A 21780-nucleotide genomic window follows, 5' to 3' on the forward strand; every position below is an offset into this window, starting at 1 on the left:
AAGGCATAGTTTTCAATATAGTTACATTATTCTTTAAATATTACCCGTACACACATCTCAGAATTACCAGCTATCAGTAGAGACCTCACATGCTACCTTTCATACACAAATACCAAGAAAGCAGTGCATTAGGTGCACTGAGTTTGTCAGGTCTGAGACAGGAGCTGCTTGTAAAGAACAGTGAACCGGTTGCCCATTCACATCACTAGACTTCTGTGTCACAACTTTATAAGACAGTACTTTTGTGAAAAGATAAAATAGAGAGATGGCTATGGGAAAAGTAGTGAATGTATATAATTACATTTCTGGGGTATGTACATCCTTCCTATGTGTCCAGATATTATTGTATCTTTTCCAGTTGCTCCTGTTAGTTTCTCCATCTGTTCCATGGTAGATAATGCTCTAAGCGAGGCAGCATCTCACAGACCCTTCTAGCCAGGACTGATTAGAGCCTGCAAGCTATTCCTTGGTGTTGATTGGAAGCACTTGTTCATTTAACATCTACAGCACACCAAGGTTAGGGTAAGGGCAAGCTTTTAGTGCCCAGCATTAATGGAAGTGTTTTAAATATACAGCCCAGTAGTCATGTAACTTTTCTCCCTGTAATCCATCTATAATTGTTCCATTTTTATCCAGGCAATTAGTTTTAGCTTTTATGACAGAAGCTACTTGTCAATTTGTCCAAAAAGTCATAATTTCAAATGAATTCTGTGAGGAGGAGGTCAGCGATCACACAGCCATCATGTGATCCCCCTCCATACCTTAATGACTAATTAGGTTCCCACAGAGCCAAGACAGAATTTGAATACATTTTGTGCAGTGGTCACTATACAGCAATATCCTGTGCTGAAGCAAATATATTGCCTTTCTCACAAAAGTTCTCAGTATGCTATAAAAATGAATAAGTGCTAATCCTTTTTGCTCTATCTGTTAGGGCTTTGATGACTGCTTCCTCTTCAGATAAGCTGTGAAGCACAGTACACAGAGCATGAAGGCCTCCCGGCCCCCCTCCTCCCATCCTTTTAAAAAAAAATATTTGAACCACTGTTAGCAGTAAAAGCAAGAGGGACCATCTGTGATCCACTAACATATTTCTCTCCCATCACCATAGAGCCTCTTCACAGAGATGCACTACCAGGGGCGGCTCTATGTTTTTTGCTGCCCCAAGCACGGCAGTCAGTCGGCCTTCGACGGCATGCCTGCAGGAGGTCCGCCGGTCCTGCGCCTTCGGCATACCCGCTGCCGAATTGCCACTGAAACTGTGGGACCGGCGGACCTCCTGCAGGCATGCCGCCAAAGGCTGCCTGACTGCAGCCCTCCCAGCGACCGGCTTGATGCGCTGGTGCCTGGAGCCGCCCCTGTGCACTACAGTGGCACAGCTGTGCCAATGTAGCGCTTCTAGTGTAGACCTGCCCTCAGTCGCTCTACTTTTGTCAACTCTGACTAGTTGGAGTGAATTCTCTGGACCGTGCAAGCTGCATTTTCTTTTGAGGACTCTGGTGGGGGTGTTTGCTGGTTTTGCTTTCATGGTGTCATTACTTCTCCTCACATTGCATATTATATTATTGCATTGTGTTCAGAACCAGAACCCTTGCATGGGTGAGTGGGGAAGGGAAATGGTGGGGGAAGGAGGAGTGCAAGGAGCCTCTCTCATTTTGTACCTATTCACAACATCCAGTCTCCCTCTGTGGGGGTCACACTGATGAGCATCAGTCGCACAAAAGCAACAAGGAAGGACAAAGTTTTTCCATCCCTCACCCAAAGGGTGATGCAGCAGGCATACTTCCTCTGCAAATCCAGGAGGCACAGAGCTCCTCCAGGGTGGGAGATCAAGTGCCTCCCATAACACATACAGACCTGGCCCTTCCTCTTTTCTTCAAGGTGTTTCACAAAGCTCTTGCCATTGCATACCACATAATGGTGCTCATTGGACAGTGACTGTGTTGGATTGCTGGCTGAGTTCTGCATTTTATGATGTATTGGAACTCAGATATTAAATCTGAAACAGCAGATCATGGTTATGCCCTACAGTGAGCTCTGATTTCACACTTCTGCCAGTTACATGAGCTGCAGCTAATAGCCTAGAAGATGGAATGCTCACCCTGCTCCAAACAGAATATAAAGGGGGAAAGGAGTCCAGGAGAGCTGGCTGTATTCTAAAGAATCCTTATTGAGGTTGCAGGAACAAACCATCCCGATGTGTAGAAAGAATAGTAAATATGGCAGGCGACCAGCTTGGCTTAACAGTGAAATCCTTGCCGATCTTAAACACAAAAAAGAAGCTTACAAGAAGTGGACAAATGACCAGGGAGGAGTATAAAAATATTGCTCAGGCATGCAGAAGTGAAATCAGGAAGGCCAGATCACACCTGGAGTTGCAGCTAGCAAGAGATGTTAAGAGTAACAAGAAGGGTTTCTTCAGGTATGTTAGCAACAAGAAGAAAGTCAAGGAAAGTGTGGGCCCCTTACTGAATGAGGGAGGCAACCTAGTGACAGAGGATGTGGAAAAAGCTCATGTACTCAATGCTTTTTTTGCCTCTGTCTTCATGAACAAGGTCAGCTCCGAGACTACTGCACTGGGCAGTACAGCCTGGGGAGGAGGTGACCAACCCTCTGTGGAGAAAGAAGTGGTTCAGGACTATTTAGAAAAACTGGATGAGCACAAGTCCATGGGGCCGGATGTGCTGCATCCAAGGGTGCTAAAGGAGTTGGCGGATGTGATTGCAGAGCCATTGGCCATCATCTTTGAAAACTCATGGCGATCGGGGGAGGTCCCAGATGACTGGAAAAAGGCTAATGTAGTGCCCATCTTTAAAAAAGGGAAGGAGGAGGATCCGGGGAACTACAGGCCAGTCAGCCTCACCTCAGTCCCTGGAAAAATCATAGAGCAGGTCCTCAAGGAATCAATTATGAAACACTTAGAGGAGAGGAAAGTGATCAGGAACAGTCAGCATGGATTCACCAAGGGGAAGTCGTGCCTGACTAACCTAATTGCCTTCTATGATGAGATAACTGGCTCTGTGGATGAGGGGAAAGCAGTGGATGTGTTATTCCTTGACTTTAGCAAAGCTTTTAACACACAAGTCTCCCACAGTATTCTTGCCAGCAAATTAAAGAAGTATGGGTTGGATGAATGGACTATAAGGTGGATAGAAAGCTGGCTAGATCGTCGGGCTCAACAGGTAGTGATCAATGGCTCCATGTCTAATTGGCAGCCGGTATCAAGCGGAGTGCCCCAATGGTCGGTCCTGGGGCCTGTTTTGTTCAATATCTTCATTAATGATCTGAAGGATGGCATGGACTGCACTCTCAGCAAGTTTGCAGCTGACACTAAACTGGGAGGAGTGGTAGATATGCTGAAGGGTAGGGATAGCATACAGAGGGACCTAGACAAATTAGAGAATTGGGCCAAAAGAAATCTGATGAGGTTCAACAAGGACAAGTGCAGAGTCCCGCACTTAGGACAGAAGAATCCCATGCACTGCTACAGACTAGGGACCGAATGGCTAGGCAGCAGCTCTGCAGAAAAGGACCTAGGGGTTACAGTGTACGAGAAGCTGGATATGAGTCAACATTGTGCCCTTGTTGCCAAGAAGGCAAACGGCATTTGGGCTGTATAAGTAGGAGCATTGCCAGCAGATCGAGGGACGTGATCATTCCCCTCTATTCAACATTGGTGAGGCGTCATCTGGAGTACTGTGTCCAGTTTTGGACCCCACACTACAAGAAGGATGTGGAAAAATTGGAAAAAGTCCAGTGGAGGGGCAACAAAAATGATTAGGGGGCTGGAACACATGACTTATGAGGAGAGGCTGAGGGAACTGGGATTGTTTAGTCTGCAGAATAGAAGAATGAGGGGGGATTTGATAGCTGCTTTCAACTACCTGAAAGGGGGTTCCAAAGAGGATGGATCTAGACTGTTCTCAGTGATGACAGAACTAGGAGTACCTGTACCTGATGACAGAACAAGGAGTAATGGTCTCAAGTTGCAGTGGGGGACGTTTAGGTTGGATATTAGGAAAAACTTTTTCACTAGGAGGGTGGTGAAGTAACCAAATCCTAATTAATGATTCTGTAACAAAGTGAACCAGGCATCAAACTTTTTAAGGGTATATTATTGAAGACTCACGTCTGAGGATTACTGCTAGTTGCTTGACCTGGGTTCTCTCTCTAACCCACAGAATCATACAGCAACTCAGCATCAGTCTTTGTGGCAAAGATTTCAAATGGGTAAATACTGAGATCCCAGCAATTAGATAAAAGTCACCTTTCACCACCTCTCCATATGCATCCTGTGCCCATTCAAATCAATAGAAAAAGTCCCATCAGTTTTAATGGTACAGTTTAAATGAATGGGGCCAGATCCTGTAAAGCACCCCTGCATGGAACCCCATTAGCTCAGTGAGATTTCCATGCACCTGTGATTCAGGTCTTTTGTGTTTACTGAAATCACAAAGAATGGATAAGACTGCAAATGGCAATGGTATCATAACCAATATTACTTTGATCTCAATTCTTTTCAGAGGATATTAAATGCTTCATAAAGTAGTACATTCTATGTCAAATTGTCCATGTATAATTCAGTAACTGTACAGTTCTTCACAGCAAAAACATTAAAATGATGAATCCCAGAATTGCAAAATCAATAAAAAATCTTTTCAAATATTACATGAAGTTGATACATTAAAAGAATGCTGGTTGAATTTAATAATGTATCAGCATTACAGTAAGTGCCTGTAGTGCCAACATACATATGTTTTGATGGCAACTGACAATTACTGTAATATAATGTACTGTTTAAATTAAGAATATATGCATTATGCACATAGACTGAATCACCTTGGTAATAAAAGGAAACATTTATGAACCATTCAAAGAGTGATACACTTAAGCCCAGAAATTTAGTATTTAGTTAATTCCAAAGTGACTTAGTTTCATTATCTATTCCCAATGGACAGAACAAGCTAATCTATCATTCATAAAAAGTATCCAGTAGTGAAAGAGACTATAGCCCAGATCATTAACAGTATTTAGGCTACTAAATTCCATTGAAATCAATGAGAGTTATGTGCCTAAATACCTTTCAGGATCTGGACCTACGTACCTGTTTCACAGCTCTGTGTACCCTCACATTTGCTGATGAAGTCAACTGGAGTTGAGGATGATCAGGACCCTACTGGACTGAGGCCAGAGTTGGATTCTGTCAAAGGTAGACTGTAGTTTTCCACTTACCTGAAACCATTTCTGTATACAACACTGGAGGAACACAAAGATCTTAAACTTGATCTTGAACTTTACATTGAATTAATCTCTATTAGATAAAGTTTGACAATACATTTCACATACTACCTATACATGGATGGTCCAACAGACCAGGTCTCTCAAATGAGACACTACAATACTCATTAGAGGAACTGGATGTTTGCCTTGGGGCATCGAAATATAATGAGCTAAAAATTTATGTATTCTCCAAACTGTGTTAATCTAATTTCATTTAATAACTGGATGGAAATACCCTTTTCTCTAAAACAGTAAAGTTGACTAGTCTTCATGCCATTTTGTAGATATTACTGGTTTGGGTTTGTAGGTTTTTTTTTTTTTTTTTAAACCAAACAATTAACCATACTGACATTTTTGTGGTTCGTGTTTATTCTGCATACATTACAAAATCCTTCTCTATGCTTATGGCAAAGCTGACAAGTTCATCAGAAAGATACTGCCTTACAGAACTAGCTATAAAATTCTTCAAGAAAGCAAATAATAACTGAGCAGACACACAAAAATGATAGGAAGATTAATAAGTAACTGCTGACTTAAAAGCTTTTCATCAGTTGTAGGCTGAGGGAAAACAAAGCAGGCAATAACTATCTGAGTATAATGAATTGGGTGCTGAGGGAGTCAAGATGACAAAACAGAGAATGTTCTTTTTATTGAAAAGTCTAAACAAAATCAGATACAAATTTAGCAATTGGGCAGAATCTAAACTGCTAAAATACATATGGTCATCCTTTGCCAAGAGATAGTAGAAGTCAGGGCCTTTCAGGTTGAGCAACACTGGGCCTGGGTATTTTTTTAGTGCAACTTATTTATTTACACTCTATAAAGCAATCCGGGAATAGAGGTAAGTCACAAAAGCATGCAGGCAAATCCTCTCTTCAGTAATTTCAACCAAAACACCAATGCCTGGCTCTCATGGAGTAATTCTGTCCTCATAATTAACTCTGGATAGGGAGATTAAGGCAGTGTGTAAACTCCCCTGATTCTTGCAACAGCTTCCCACCTTCCCCATAAAGAAGCTACATTACAAAACTAACTACAATACAAAGATTTCTTCAGAGACTGAACAGTGCTCACAGAGTAAGAAAAACAACTTGTAAAACTATGTGTAACAACATCATCTAGTGCCTTCTACCATAATAGCAAACGTGTAGGTTAAAAAGTTTTGATTGAAATTGTTTTTCAAGCAATAAGGACAGTGGGCAAAATTTTTAAACCTGGATGCCTCAATTAGGGCATGGCTACACTTGCAAATGTAGAGTGCTGTGAGTTGAACCAGCCCTCGGAGAGTGCAGTAGGGAAAGCGCTGCAGTCTGTCCACACTGTCAGATTCAAGCGCACTGGCATGTCCACATTAGCAGCTCTTGCAATGGCCACAGAGAGCAGTGCATTGTGGTAGCTATCCCAGCATGCAGGTGGCTGCAACGTGCTTTTCAAATGGGGGGATAGGGTGGAGTGTAACAGGGAGTGTGTATGTGGGGGGAGAGAGAGTGGGTTTTTGAGGGTCTGAGAGCATGTCAGCATGCTGTCTTGTAAGTTCAGACAGCAGCAGATTCTCCCTCCCCCCCACCTCTCTCTCTCACACACAGCATTCCACAGTAATGGTTTGCTTTGTCCCGGAGCAGATAAGCATGCTGGCTTTCAGAAACGGAGGTTTGAAAGGGAATATCCGCATTCCTGCAGCAATTCCAAACAATGACAAGAGTGGCCACTTGACTTAAGGGGATTATGGGACATTTCTGGAGGCTGATCACAGCGCAGTAATGCAACACCTCGTTCACACTGACGCCTGGGCGTTTCAGCCAAGGCGCACCAAGTGTTAAACTTCTCGTGGAGGTGGATTACCAGGAGCACTCCAGCTGCAGAGTCCAGGCACTCTAAGTGCCTTGCCAGTGTGGACGGGTCGTGAGTTATGGCACCTGGGGCTGCTTTAATGCGCTCTAACTTGCAAGTGTAGCCATGCCCTCAGGTCCTACATCCTGACCAGAAGTTTTCTTTTGAAGTCAATGGGACTTGCAGGTGGACTCAGCAATTCTGAAAATCAGACCACTCCTGTTTAGCTTTCTAGATATGGATTTCGAAACCTAACTTATGCATGCAGGTTTGAAAATGTTGAGCAGTATCAAAGCATCTCTGGCTGAGGTAGCATAAAGACCTTAAGATAATGAAAACAGAGATTCAGCCAAGCAGGTGATCAAACCATTTGATCTGGATGCAAAACAAGCGCTCAGCAATAAAATGGGGAGCCAGGCCCACCCTTCACATTATTTACATGTGACTTCCTAGTTCACTAGTCTTCTGTAGACCTTGATATAAATCCTCTAAATGAAAGTGAGCTTGGGCATTTATATGATTCTGCCATTTGTTTCAGATGGGGTAGAGTTCTGCTGAACAAATGGAACGTACTGAAGAGAGACATGGAATTTGAGATTTAAGTTCACTGGCAGAAATCCATGGGGAAGATCAGACAGCACCTGCTCAAATTACAGCATTATCACCATCGGGTTTCATAAGCAATAAGTTCACTTATGAATTTAAGGTAAATTATGATTCCTGTAAACTACAATTTCTATTCTGTCAATCTCATAGTAACGATTTTAAAGCAGACTATATTGTCAATCATTTTAAAAAATACCAATGCTATTTTATTCATATAAAATCCTTTTAATAAAAACACAGCAAACAACCTTGTAATTCACTATTCAATGAGTAAAACTGCACTTGTGCACAGACTGTGTTGGTCCTCTGCACAATAAAAGTCCCACTTAAACCCTATTTAAATGCACAGGTCTTACATTTGTATTGGTCCTCTGCACCAAGGTGATTTTCACTCTAAGCCAGATACACTACTATAGAAGTGGGGCTATCCCCACTTCTCAGCAAAGATTTAATAGCAGAATGGTATGGTTAGGTCTCTTAATAATACAGTTTCAGGACTTTTAGAAAATATACTAGAGTATGTTTACTAGTATTCTGTGAAGAGTTATCAAAAGTAATTAAAACTCCATTTGTTAAATGACTAGAGAAAGTACACTTTGAGATGCCTAATCTATGTTTTTTAATTGTATTTGATTACTAATTTGCAAATTTGCTAAATTACATCCTTAGCAATTGGTTTTCGAGTTATTCATCCAATTTAGTGAGACTCTACTGAAGAGTCAGGTTTGATGCAATGCAATCTTAAAAGTCAAAGCTTAATTCTCATCTAGAAAAAGACAATAGCATAAAACACGATACACAAATATAGTTGTACAGTTTAAGATTCTTAGTCAGTATGAAAACATAAGAGGACTCTGTCCCAGCCATATTTATACTATTATGAATTGATGACAGGCCCTTTAGACTCAGGACTGGCAAATTGGCTAAAAAGGTGGAAGGGTACTGTTGTAAAGAGAGGCATTATTAGGGAAGCAGTAGACCATTTCTTTTCCATGGCTACATTCTTGGGGATGCAAGATAGTCATAACAAATCCAACTGTCATCAGTAACACACCAACAGTAAGAATCAGGCCGGATATGAGGTTATCTGAATGGTTCCATCGCTCTTCAGACAGCTTCAGATAACATGCTGTTGGGATGATAAAAACAAGTGGAGTAGCACTGAGAATCCCCTGGTAGGAGGAAACAAAAAAAAAACCCATGAGCACATACATTCACATCGCCAGCACAAAACAAACATTTATAATTAGTTTATAGTTAACTGGTAATTAGATCTGTGCAAAAGTTTCCTATGAGAAGAAACTAGAGTAGTGGCTTTTCTTCTGGGTGGTTTCAATCACCAAAATCCAAATTGATTGCAAAGGAGTCTGCACTATAATTTGAAATGTCTAAGGATGAAGGAAACAGTTACAACATATTCATTTTACTGTAACAGGGTGAAATTTTACCCTGCATGAACTTGCTTTCTATTAAGCTAAAAATCACATGAAAAATTTCAGCTCCAGAAGTACAGTAAATCCCACATTTTGAATAGCTTTGAAATATTTTGTCATATGAAATATTTAGGAACAATTCCTGATAAGATTTTAAAAGAAATGTAAAGGGGCATGTCATAACTATAAAGGGAAGGGTAATAGCTGTCCTGTGTACAGTACTATAAATCCCTCCTGGCCAGAGACTCCAAAATCCTTTTCCCTGTAAAGGGTTAAGAAGCTCAGGTAACCTGGCTGGCATCTGACCTAAAGGACCAATAAGGGGACAAGATACTTTCAAATCTTGGGGGGGGAAGGCTTTTGTTTGTGTTCTTTGTGTTGGGACGGTGTTCGTTCTCGGGGACTGAGAGGGACCAGACATCAATCCAGGTTCTCCACATCTTTCTAAGCAAGTCTCTCCTATTTCAAACTTGTAAGTAAATAGCCAGGCAAGGCGTGTTAGTTTTCCTTTGTTTTCTCAACTTGTAAATGTACCTTTTACTAGAGTGTTTATCTTTGTTTGCTGTACTTTGAACCTGAGACTAGAGGGGAGTCCTCTGAGCTCTTTAAGTTTGATTACCCTGTAAGGTTAATTTCCATACTGATTTTACAGAGATGATTTTTACCTTTTTCTTTAATTAAAAGCCTTCTTTTTAAGAACCTGATTGATTTTTCCTTGTTTTAGATCCAAGGGGTGGATCCTGACTCACCAGGAGTTGGTGGGAGGAAGGAGGGGGAATGGTTAATTTCTCCCTGTTGTAGATCCCAAGGGGGGTTGGAACTGATTCACCAGGAGTTGGTGGGAGGAAGGAGGGGAATGGTTAATTTCCCCTTGTTTTAAATCCAAGGGGTTGGATTTGTTTTCACCAGGGATTTGGTGAAGGTTTTTCAAGGTTTCCCAGGGAGGGAATCCATTGAAAATGGTGGCAGCCGAACCAGAGCTAAGCTGGTAATTAAGCTTAGAAGTTTTTCACGCAGGCCCCTACATTTGTACCCTAAAGTTCAAAGTGGGGATCTCAGTCCTGACAGGGCAGTATTATTCATGCACTTCTTTCATGCACTATCACAAAGCACCTACTTGGATTTCCTTAAAGTTTTTACCTTTCAGTAAAACAAAGAAAAGCTTCCTGTGCATGATAAACATCAATGCAGCAGTTTAACTTGCTCCTAGCAGCTGCTCAGAACAATATTGTTGAGCAATGCCTCCAAACATAGACCCTGAGTCAGGAAAGCATCCCTGTTCAGGACAACACTTACACATGTGCTGAACTTTTAAGGGAACTAACTACAAGTCCAGCACATGCTTAAGTGCTGTCCTGGGTAGGGATGAGGTTAAGCATGTGCTTAAGTATTTTCTTAAGTAAGCACCAGTGCAAGCTATAATATTGTTGCAGCCATGCTTCATTTGCCATCAGAGAGCTCTGCATTTCTGTGCATGATGTTGGAACTTGCCACCCTCTTACACACGCTTTATGAGTAGTCTGCATTAATTTCAGTTAAGAGTATCCATAAATTTGTTGATTAGAGAGACTGCAGGTGTTGTAGCAATCCATACGTTAATGTGTCTTTATTTCATTCATCTGTATTTTCTTGTTACTTATACTGTCATGCTGGGAAGTGTTATTGGCAGTCATCAGTTACAGACCTGGTAGAAGTCAATGGGTGTACTATGCACCCTTCATTCAGGCTACATGATGGAGCAATTAAATGGCCCTTTTGCTTAGTTATAGCTGAAACAACAGAAGCAACTGCCCAAGTCATGGTCAACCATGGCAAGACCTGGAAGCTATGCCATGTGGCCCAAGGGGTTTCCCTGGAGTCTGACCGCAAACACGGGGAATTGATTTATTGGCAGCTGTATCTGTGTATGGATTAAAAGAAGCAGTGGTGATCATACTGCTTGGGAGGAAACCAAGAGACAGAAATTCTTTTAGGCATAATACTCAAAGAGAAGGCAGACTGGGCTTTCTGAACAAGGAAACTGCCTCCTGTTTGTTTCTACTATGTTCAGGGAAACAGGACTTTGTGTACATTTTTGTAAATAAATATGATTACGTCAAAGAGATACCAGACTCATCTCCTCAGCTTCTTCTCCCAATGGAAACACCCTGGGAAGGACTCAAAAATTGGTTAACTGCTTGGGCTAAAAGGGACAATATTATTATATTTATGGAATGCTTATTTATATGGAAGATTATTTAAAAAGAAAAAACTTACGTAGACAATTACACATAAAAGTCATACCCATTTACTGATTTTGGCAAGAGAGTGGAACTGACATTCCCGGGCAGTGCCTCAATAATATATTAATTTAGTGTAATAAAATAGTACTACATCAGGTTAATTATACAAGAGATAAGTCTTTTTGTAACAATAAAGAAAATCTATAATATAAGAAAATTCTGTTTGTGAATTATACACATGTATGAATTTCACACATACAACTTAAAAATAGAGAGAACTGCTGGAAAGAAAGTTGCCAACAGATGCCATACAAGCAGTATTGGAGGAAATGCCAAAGGGAACATCTAGCATGGCTAAACCAAGCCAAGATGCATTCTGTTTATTTTAAGCTATTTATAATTTGGAAAGGATTAATTGGAAAGAAACTATGCAGGTAACAACGATTTGAGAGAAGGCCAGTCAGGTAGTTTATCTGGATAGCAGAATCAGATCTCCAGTATCAGTGTGAGCACAAGCAGCTAATGTGGCTGTTATAAAGCCTCTTCTCATTGCTCAGGTGGAAATTAAACTGTAATGCGGAGAACATGTTCCTCACCAAGGCCCTAATCCTTCAAGCTGTTACTTGTGGGCAGATCCTTGCACCTGTGGTGAGACCAACTCACTTCCTTCTCGTTCACTGATTTCAATAGAGCTTGCAGAATCAGGTCCTAGGATTTTCAACTAAGGGAAATTAATAGCAACATAGAGAGCCATTTTTAGGTTCCTCTTATGTATCAGAAGCAGTGGCTCTTATTACAGGGATCTCTCAAACCCCCTGCTATTACACCCTGAAGTGTGATATACCCATACCTACTGTATTATTCATAGATTCCAAGGCCACAAGGGGCCATTGCGATAATCTAGTCTGACGTCCAGTATAACACATGCTGGAGATCTTCCCTAAAACAATTCCTAATGTGTATCTTTTAGTAAAACATCCACTTCATTTTAAAATTGTGAGCGATGTAGACTCCATCACAACCCTTGGCAAATTGTTCCAAAGGTTAGTTACTCTCATTGTTAAAAATGTACACCTTATTTCCAGACTGATTTTGTCTAGCCTCAACTTCCAGCTGTTGGATCATGTTATAGCTTTCTCTGCTAAATTTAAGAGCTCATTATTAAATATTTTTTCCCTTGCAGGTACTTATAGTCTATAATCTAGTCACGTCTTAATCTTCTCTTCGTTAAGCTAAATAGATAGACTCAAGGAGCTCAGTTGCTATAAGGCATGTTTTATTATAAATATCTGGACTGAAACTGAAGCTAGAGGACTGGTTAAAAACCAGAGAGTTACCATAAATTTAGACTGGCTAATAACACAGGCATGTTTTGATGAGCTATGTAGTCTGCTTCCTCTATTATTACTATTTCAGATTGGCTAACAAACTACATTCACATACAAGACTCCACTAGGTGGAAATGTATTTACCCGAAAAACCAGTTTTCAGATAGTAACAAGTGGCCCCTCCCGGCCACTGCCTTGTGGACTCAGCACAGCCCTACAAGTGGCCCATTTCCTCAGTTTCCCTTTTGAGTCCCCAGTAACTCCATGCAAGCTTATCTTCTAGTCCCAAACAATTTATTTACAAACATGGTGTAAGTACTCCATAATATATCCCAAAACATAGTCCATATCACCCCAGTGTAAATAATACTCCCCTTCCTTCTGTGTGCAACCCTGTTCCTTCCAGTGGGGACTCCCACAGCCTCTCTGCCGGGAGTATTCTCCTTTTACTGTTCCTCTGGTCCAGCTCTCCAGCAAGGAGATGCCAGCGGGTAAGCCCCTCCACTGCTCTCCCTTCTTTCAGCCTTCTCTGGCCCTTGGCTCTGGTTTAGGGTCATCAGGCAACTCCCTCTGCTGCTGCTGCTGCTCCTCCTGCTTTCAGCCATCTGGCCCTAGCTCTTTGGCTTAGAGACACCAGCCATCAAATCCCTCTTGCTGCTCTCCTATCTTTAGCCTTCTCCCAGGAAGTACCTTCTTTCTTTGGCAGTTCTCTTCTCCTACCTCACTCAGTCGGCTCTGATTCTCACTAGATCTCACCAGGCCTCTTATTGCTCCCCAAATGCTGCCCTACCGTCTTAATTGGCCCATCTGGGAACACTTGGCCTGGAACAGGAGTGTTGAGGCCAGTTTCACTCAATGGGCTAGCTACTCCATTACACATTCTTTAACACTTTGTGTTGTGTAAGTATTAAAGACAAGAAAAACCTTAGTATCTGTCTTTAAACTGAACCCATGGTTTTGGAGCCTCTGCCTTCAATTTGAGGCAGTATCAGAGTCTTAGGGATGACACTTTGCAAGAGATATATTTTCCCTCCTATGAGGTCGTTTTTGGATCCCCCACTCTGACCTTCCCATAGTGAAGACATTGTTGGTGGCTCAAGTGCAAAGGAAAGTCCAATAGCAGTGGAAGAAATTGGTTGCAACCGCCCTTCTGCCATGAGCTTAACAGGCTCAAAAGTCAGCAGCACTACCTGGGGAAGGGCCATGGCTAGAGGATGTAGTGACTCAATATGAGATACCTGTAATACTGCAGTAACTCTAATTATTTCCTAACAAGTGTCAAGATTTTAACAGGTCCCATTATACTCCACTGTCTTATCTAACTGTACTTAACTACTGATAGTCATGGTCCATAGCCATCAGCCACATCCTTTGATAAGTCTATTCCACTGTTAACACTATACTATGTTACATTTAAAAGAATACTGTAGTTTTTCAGAATTCCATTTATATTAAAGAGTGATTAGTAAATAATGGAGCATTAGGTGCACTTACGTTCAGCTCTAAAACTATTCCAAGGCAATCATACACTAAAGAGATGCTTGTGGCTACAGCAACAACAATTACTGTCACAGCAACATGGAGAATGGTGGTAAGGGTCCCACTGAAAAACACATTGGCAATTACCTGAAATGAAAACACAGTTTGTACCTTTACTTTGGCCAATTATTTATTTTAACAGGCTGCATGTTTTAAATTCTATATGCTATGACTTATAATGCAACTGAAAGGAGCGGCTGAGAATGTTATGGCTCTCAACCATCTCAAATTCTTGACTTCAGTGAGAGGCATCCCTCCTTTTCCAGAAATTACTTCATATTAAAATTATGTAAAAACCCCCAACATTTAATTTTACTATATTTTCAGGACATAGTGGCACTCTTCTCATTCACCCGATAAACACAGTGAAACCTTCTTACCATGAAGTCATTTATTAAAAGAAAAGATTTCCTACAGATTTCCCATTAATCGATTACAGTACAGTGAAACATTCCAGGACTTTCCTTCACTATAAATCCCCTGCCCCAATCAGTTACAACCACCTCCTGCATACTATACTGTGTGAGTCACCATACTGGAGTTCACTATGTGCCAGTTCCATTACACCACACTGAGAATTTAAGCAACAGTATTCAAGAAAACAATATTAAGTTGATGAAATCACAAGAAAAAGCCCACTAAATGCTATAGCTAGCATGCACCAGACCATTAGGTATTGATATTTACATAAGATTAGTTAGTAATTGCAATTAGGACAGATCTCACCATATATTTTACAGATTAAGTATATGATTAAAAATATCATGGAAAAAGAGATAAATGTCTCACTTCTCTAGTTACAAAACATTCAATGGGGAAAGTCAGGATTATAGTGACTCCATAGCAAAACCTTCCAAATGTAGCAAGATCATCGTCTCTGCAATAGTTTTCAAATATATCTCCTAGAGAACAGGGAACAATGAAATTTTTTTCAACTTAATGACAACTCTGGCTAATTATTAGCTGACATTTACATTTATGCAAATAGAGAGATAAATCACCAGAATAACTGTATACAAAAATTTGAGATTTTCTGACCCACTTTTGGAGACATAAATCAGAAAATGATGATTAAATAATCACAAATTTACATTCAAAATTAACTTTCACCACCCCAATAGTAACAGCATTTTCTATTATTTCTTGTGTTCTCAAGATCATTTCCACTTGAGTATTTACTTATCTATCTATCTATCATACACATATTACAGGGGTAAGCCTATTGTCATCCTATTTTTTGCAGCTTTCTTTTTGAGATTACTTTGTAATGGTGCTTCTGGTGTTTGTTTTTTTAATCGGTATGTGACACAGTTTTAGAAAGAAAAACATTTAGTTAAAACAAACAGATTTCCTTTTTGTTATTCTTAGGACAAGAACAATCACATAAGGAAGACTAGATGGGTACAGCTAGAGACCTGAATTTCCTGTGTATCATATTACAGGATCTAATCACAGCTGCAACACTATACTGGGGGATTTCAAACCTTCAAAACCCTATGTAAACATATGGATTATTAACTGGTAATTCCTTTTGCATCAGTTTACTATTATACTGCTATACAATTCAAGTAAACACCTCACCTAGTGATTATAGCGAAGGATCTCTGGGGAAAGGTGACCAGGGGATCTAGTTCAGGCTGAATGACTAACTTACAATGGAACATGAACAAATCTGAAGACTATACCTAGATGGTCTACCAGGTCATTTAATATAGTGTCTAGTACATATATACTCAAAAAAATTAGGAAGGTATGATTTTCCCAGTCCTGAAATATATTTTTTAGTCATTCTGTACTCAGCCAGTCCAGCTAGAAAGATAGGTATAAGCAATGACTAGGGTAGGTTGCTTTCCTGGATAAATAAATGGGGGCGGGAGGAGGAGGGAAGGGAGTGAAAATCCCCTACTCCAAGCACAGCTAAATGCTGCTGTCTGCCACAAAAAGACGAGGCAATAAACCTCTTACAGCTTTAAACTGGATTGTAAAAGAATTGTGAAACAACTGAAGAAATGTCTCTAAAATTGTTTGACTGACTTGAGAAACAATGACGTATTTAACATCATTTCTTCCTCCCTTAACGCTTACCTCCCTCTTCCCGCTCATTCCCAGAGACAGAAAGAGAGCAAAATCTGTTACAAAGACAGTGAGAACCCTATAGTACATTTCTGACATTAATAATCTAGGCTGCAGTTTCAAAGAAAGTACATACCTGAGTTGTGCATATGAAAAATGTAACTCTGTTTAGATAGAGTATCCTCAAGGCAAAAGGCTGTATGTTTTTAGGAATTCTAGACAGAAAGTTGCTCCCCACACAAATCAACCTCACTCTCCCCTCACTGCTAGAAGGGAAGCTGACTCCCCCCCCCCCCCCCCCCGCTCTCAGAATGTCTGTTCTCCCCCTCAGCAACAGGGAATGAGGTTTTCCCCCATCAGCTGCTCGATTCTTCTACAGAGATTTGTGTGTGTCAGTCATACCAGTCAGTGGCAGCCTAGCCACCTGCACTCCAGGGTAATTTCATCCTGAAGGAGTGCAGGTGATGGAAGTATCATTACTCCACTCTGATAAGATTCTGCTGGGCACATGGGAAACAGCTCTAAGTTAGCCACTGTAAGAGCACGGCCAGCACAGTGTGTTGAGGGGATGTATGGAAACTATTTAAGCTTTTATATGTACTCATCATATTTCCCCATCCACTCTGGCCCTACTCTACCCCTGGGCAGTGCTGTTTATTTTTGTGCTTTGCTAAACCCATGCAATCCTTCCAACAGAGGGAAGCAGTTTTGTGCTAATGTATCTCCTTGGTGTGGGCTTTCCACCAGCAGGGCTCTGCTCCTGAGTCTACAGCATCTTCCACAGCATAGACCCTGGGCTGGCTTCTCACCCCACTCCTATATTTTTTGACTACTAGGTAAGAAGAGTAAATCTCAGACATTCCTTTTCAAGTATAAATAAAAAGACAATGATCAGCTTGGCATTTCCTCCCTCTATACCCTGCAGGGAGTTAACTGAACTCAAACAAAAAGGGTGGAAAATGTCAGAAGGCCAAGATAAGCCTTAAAATAGATGTGTAGAGTATCTTACCTTCTGTGTAGCCAGTAAATGTCACATATCCACATACAGCAAACACCACACTGACAAACAGAGCGAGTGAGACAGACAAATGAGTGATGCGAGACCAGTTACTCAGAGTGGGTTCTTCCAAAGAGCCATAGATTAAAAAGCTGTTATGATGGCAAACGAATGCTGAAACACACATGGCAATTAAAAAACAACAACATTTCATTAAAAATAAAAATTTTGTACCAAGCTAAGCTAGTGTACTCCAGGGCAGTGGAAATATAGCACAGTTTAAATCAATTCATTATTACAAATACAAATGAATGGTGCAGTACATAGCAAACATCAAACAGCTTCACATTTTGGATATTTATCTCATTCTACATGGGTCTCCACCTTCCATTCAGCCCATATGATTCTGATTTCTCATCCCCAACAATGCCACCTGGTTCTCCCCTACCAACCCCAGACACAGCTTCCTGCTCACAATTCCACTTCAATCTCCAGTGCCTCCTTCTGGTGCGCCCCTCAGGTTTTATACCATGATCTAGTCTGGGGCTTCTCTGTTAACTATGCCCCAGGATGTACAGATGACAAACTCCAGAGGATGTGACAATTCCCACTCTGGGACAACAGGCATGTTGTGCAGTAACAAGCAATCGGAAGACCTCAGAGTACAGCACACTAGAGCCTACAGAGGGATATCAGAACAGTGAGAGTAGAAGTTAGAGTGGGGACTATGCATATGAGAGGAGATTTATCCAAACCTGAATAAAGGTTTAATTCTGGCTAATGGGAAAAGATTAGGGCTAGCTCTAATTTTGCCTAAACCAGCTTAACACTAAGGTAAAAACTTAAAAGGAAAATCCATATGCCATGCAGGTCCAGACGTAAAGTAAAATTCTTTCAACCATTAGGGCTGACTGCAGATTGAGAAGAGATGTTCAGACACACACACACTTACCAAATGACATCACCCCAATGGCTTGTATTGCATTAGACTTTGCAAATATCCAGGCATTCTCTGTTTTGGGTCTAAAACAGAAATTTGTTTTAATCGACTGTCCCCTATAGGTGATCGATGATTAGAATTATTTTAAAATACTGTACTACACATAACACAGTAAGGCTAGGCAGACCCTTCTGAAAAGAACTCTTCTGCACATCAGATCATGATGCTTTGGTAATAAAATGCTTGTCATTCAGAGATATCCTTTTTTCCCCTTGTATTTATAAAAATATCATTTCTGGGAGTGCTTCTTATGGCAATGTGTCAGCATTTTTAATGAATAGTTCTGGTATTGTAACTTAAAAAAAAAAAAGATTACCATATCTAAACACTCTGGAAATTGCAATCAGGACAGTGAAGGCCATGGTGCTGACTCCATGTGGGGTAAGGTTAGCCAAATAACACTGTAGATCTCTACTCTAAATATTAAGGGACAGATTTTTCCTCTGGATCTGCACATGTCGATCCTGAGGATTTCAATGGGCGCTCCACATTTGTTCCTAGGGCTTTAGTCCAAGTGTGACAAAATTCTGCCCTCATTCACATCTGTGCAACCCCACTGTCCCAAATAGGTCTGTTCTTCAGGGAATGATATTCCCTCTGGTAGGGAGGGTCTTGCACATCCCCGGAGCCCTGAGGTAAGAAAAAAATTTAAGGAAGTACAACTAGAACAGTCCTGCATATGGAGGAGTTTAGGGTAGGATAAGGAAGGAGCCAAGGGATTCTGTATTATGTGGCTCCAATGACTCTATCAACCCCCCACAAGTTGTGTGGAAGAACTGCAGTGACTGTATGTCAAAGCAGCAGCGAGCTGGGACAAAGGAGAACTGCTGTAGCCCTGAGCCCCGGTCATAGGTTGGTAGATTTTGGTGGATTCCCCCCCCCTCCGTTATACACCACCCCTTATCCCCTGAATTTACTCAGGTTTTATACAGAGGAAATAAATTTCATTTTAGGGACTTGTCAATACATGAGATTTTTCCAGATATACTTGCATAGTTCATAGAATCATAGAATATCAGGGTTGGAAGGGACCTCAGGAGGTCATCTAGTCCAACCCCCTGCTCAAAGCAGGACCAATTCCCAGCTAAATCATCCCAGCCAGGGTTTTGTCAAGCCAGGCCTTAAAAACCTTCAAGGAAGGAGATTCCACCACCTCCCTAGGTAAAGCATTCCAGTGCTTCACCACCCTCCTAGTGAAATAGTGTTTCCTAATATCCAACCTAGACCTCCCCCACTGCAACTTGAGACCATTGCTCCTTGTTCTGTCATCTGCCACCACTGAGAACAGCCGAGCTCCATCCTCTTTGGAACCCCCCACACACACCCTCAGGTAGTTGAAAGCAGCTATCAAATCCCCCCTCATTCTTCTCTTCTGGAGACTAAACAATCCCAGTTCCCTCAGCCTCTCCTCATAAGTCATGTGCTCCAGACCCCTAATCATTTTTGTTGCCCTCCGCTGGACTCTTTCCAATATTTCCACATGCTTCTTGTAGTGTGGGGCCCAAAACTAGACACAGTACTCCAGATGAGGCCTCACCAATGTCGAATTAAAGGGGAATGATCACGTTCCTCGATCTGCTGGCAATGCCCCTACTGATACAGCCCAAAATGCCGTTCGCCTTCTTGGCAACAAGAGTACACTGTTGACTCATATCCAGTTTCTCGTCCACTGTGACCCCTAGGTCCTATTCTGCAGAACTGCTACCTAGCCATTCGGTCCCTAGTCTGTAGCAGTGCATAGGATTCTTCCGTCCTAAGTGCAGGACTCTGCACTTGTCCTTGTTGAACCTCATCAGGTTTTTTTTGGCCCAATCCTCTAATTTGTCTAGGTCCCTCTGTATCTGATCCCTACCCTCCAGCGTATCTACCACGCCTCCCAGTTTAGTGTCATCTGCAAACTTGCTGAGAGTGCAGTCCACACCATCCTCCAGATAATTAATAAAGATATTAAACAAAACTGGCCCCAGGACCGACCCTTGGGGCGCGCCACTTAAAACCAGCTGCCAACTAGCCATGGAGCCATTGATCACTACCTGTTGAGCCCGATGATCTAGCCAGCTTTCTATCCACCTTACAGTCCATTCATCCAGCCCATACTTCTTTAACTTGGCGGCAAGAATACTGTGGGAGACCATATCAAAAGCTTTGTTAAAGTCAAGGAATAACACATCCACTGCTTTCCCCTCATCCATAGAGCCAGCTATCTCATCATAGAAGGCAATTAGGTTAGTCAGGCACGACTTCCCCTTGGTGAATCCATGCTGACTATTCCTGATCACTTTCCTCTCCTCTAAGTGTTTCATAATTGATTCCTTGAATACCCGCTCCATGATTTTTCCAGGGACTAAGGTGAGGCTGACTGACCTGTAGTTCCCCAGATCCTCCTTCTTCCCTTTTTTAAAGATGGGCACTACATTAGCCTTTTTCCAGTCATACGGGACCTCCCCCCATCGCCATGAGTTTTCAAAGATAATGGCCAATGGCTCCGCATTCACATCCGCCAACTCCTTTAGCACCCTCGGATGCAGCGCATCCAGCCCCATGGACTTGTGCTCATCCAGCTTTTCTAAATAGTCCTGAACCACTTCTTTCTCCACAGAGGGCTGGTCACCTCCTCCCCAGGCTGTGCTGCCCAGTGCAGTAGTCTGGGAGCTGACCTGGTTCGTGAAGACAGAGGCAAAAAAAGCATTGAGTACCTGAGCTTTTTCCACATCCTCTGTCACTAGGTTGCCTCCCTCATTCAGTAAGGGGCCCACACTTTCCTTGACTTTCTTCTTGTTGCTAACATACCTGAAGAAACCCTTCTTGTTACTCTTAACATCTCTTGCTAGCTGCAACTCCAAGTGCGATTTGGCCTTCTTGATTTCACTCTTGCATGCCTGAGCGATATTTTTATACTCCTCCCTGGTCATTTGTCCAATCTTCCACTTCTTGTAAGCTTCAGGAATAAGAGTACCTTTTTTCAGTTTAGCTTGAACTGCTTCCAAAGCAACATAAGCGAAACAAAAAAAAAAATGCACTCTTTTATTCTGATAGAAGGGTCTGCACAGGGAGTTACACCAATAGAACTATAGCAGTTTAAATTCACCTTACGAATAAGTCCCTGTGGAGGCAAGCCCGAAGTGTATGTACTGAAATAATCAACAGTCAAACAACAGTTTCCACTACATGAATTCATGTCTTACTATTGTCACTGGGCTGCAGTTACCACTTTGATTTATGTATTTTTTAAATTGTGCATAATTTTATCATCTTATTATATAGAGAGTCTTGACAGTCTAAACTGCTGTCAATCTCCATTTTAAAATATACTCAGGGAATGACGGCAGAATGCAATTTAGATTAAGGCCCAGAAACGAAAGTTTGCAACAATCTTTGTTAAATCAGATCCAGAGTTTGATACACGAAATTCCATCCTGTAAAACGAATTTAGACGCCCCATATATGTTGATGCACACTCTGGGGAAACGGA

General features: G+C 41.5%; 1 protein-coding gene across 2 annotated transcripts in view; it reads right to left on the minus strand.

Moving 5' to 3' along the window:
* Positions 1-6914: 6914 nt before the first annotated feature.
* SLC38A11 (solute carrier family 38 member 11) overlaps positions 6915-21780 on the minus strand; it is a 48106-nt gene continuing 33240 nt past the window's right edge. Inside the window, exons 8-12 of one of the 2 annotated variants that reach the window (XM_034786523.1) lie at positions 18261-18331; positions 17321-17482; positions 15028-15140; positions 14194-14325; positions 6917-8888 (exon numbers count right to left, since the gene is read on the minus strand). In XM_034786523.1, the coding sequence (XP_034642414.1) occupies positions 8640-8888; positions 14194-14325; positions 15028-15140; positions 17321-17482; positions 18261-18331 (727 nt within the window). In that variant the 3' untranslated portion in view covers positions 6917-8639. Of the gene's footprint in view, positions 8889-14193; positions 14326-15027; positions 15141-17320; positions 17483-18260; positions 18332-21780 lie in introns of both variants that reach the window. The other variant, XM_034786524.1, reaches the window with a different exon arrangement.

The sequence above is a fragment of the Trachemys scripta genome, chromosome 11 (genome assembly GCF_013100865.1).
Source record: "Trachemys scripta elegans isolate TJP31775 chromosome 11, CAS_Tse_1.0, whole genome shotgun sequence".
Taxonomy (NCBI): Eukaryota; Metazoa; Chordata; order Testudines; family Emydidae; genus Trachemys; species Trachemys scripta.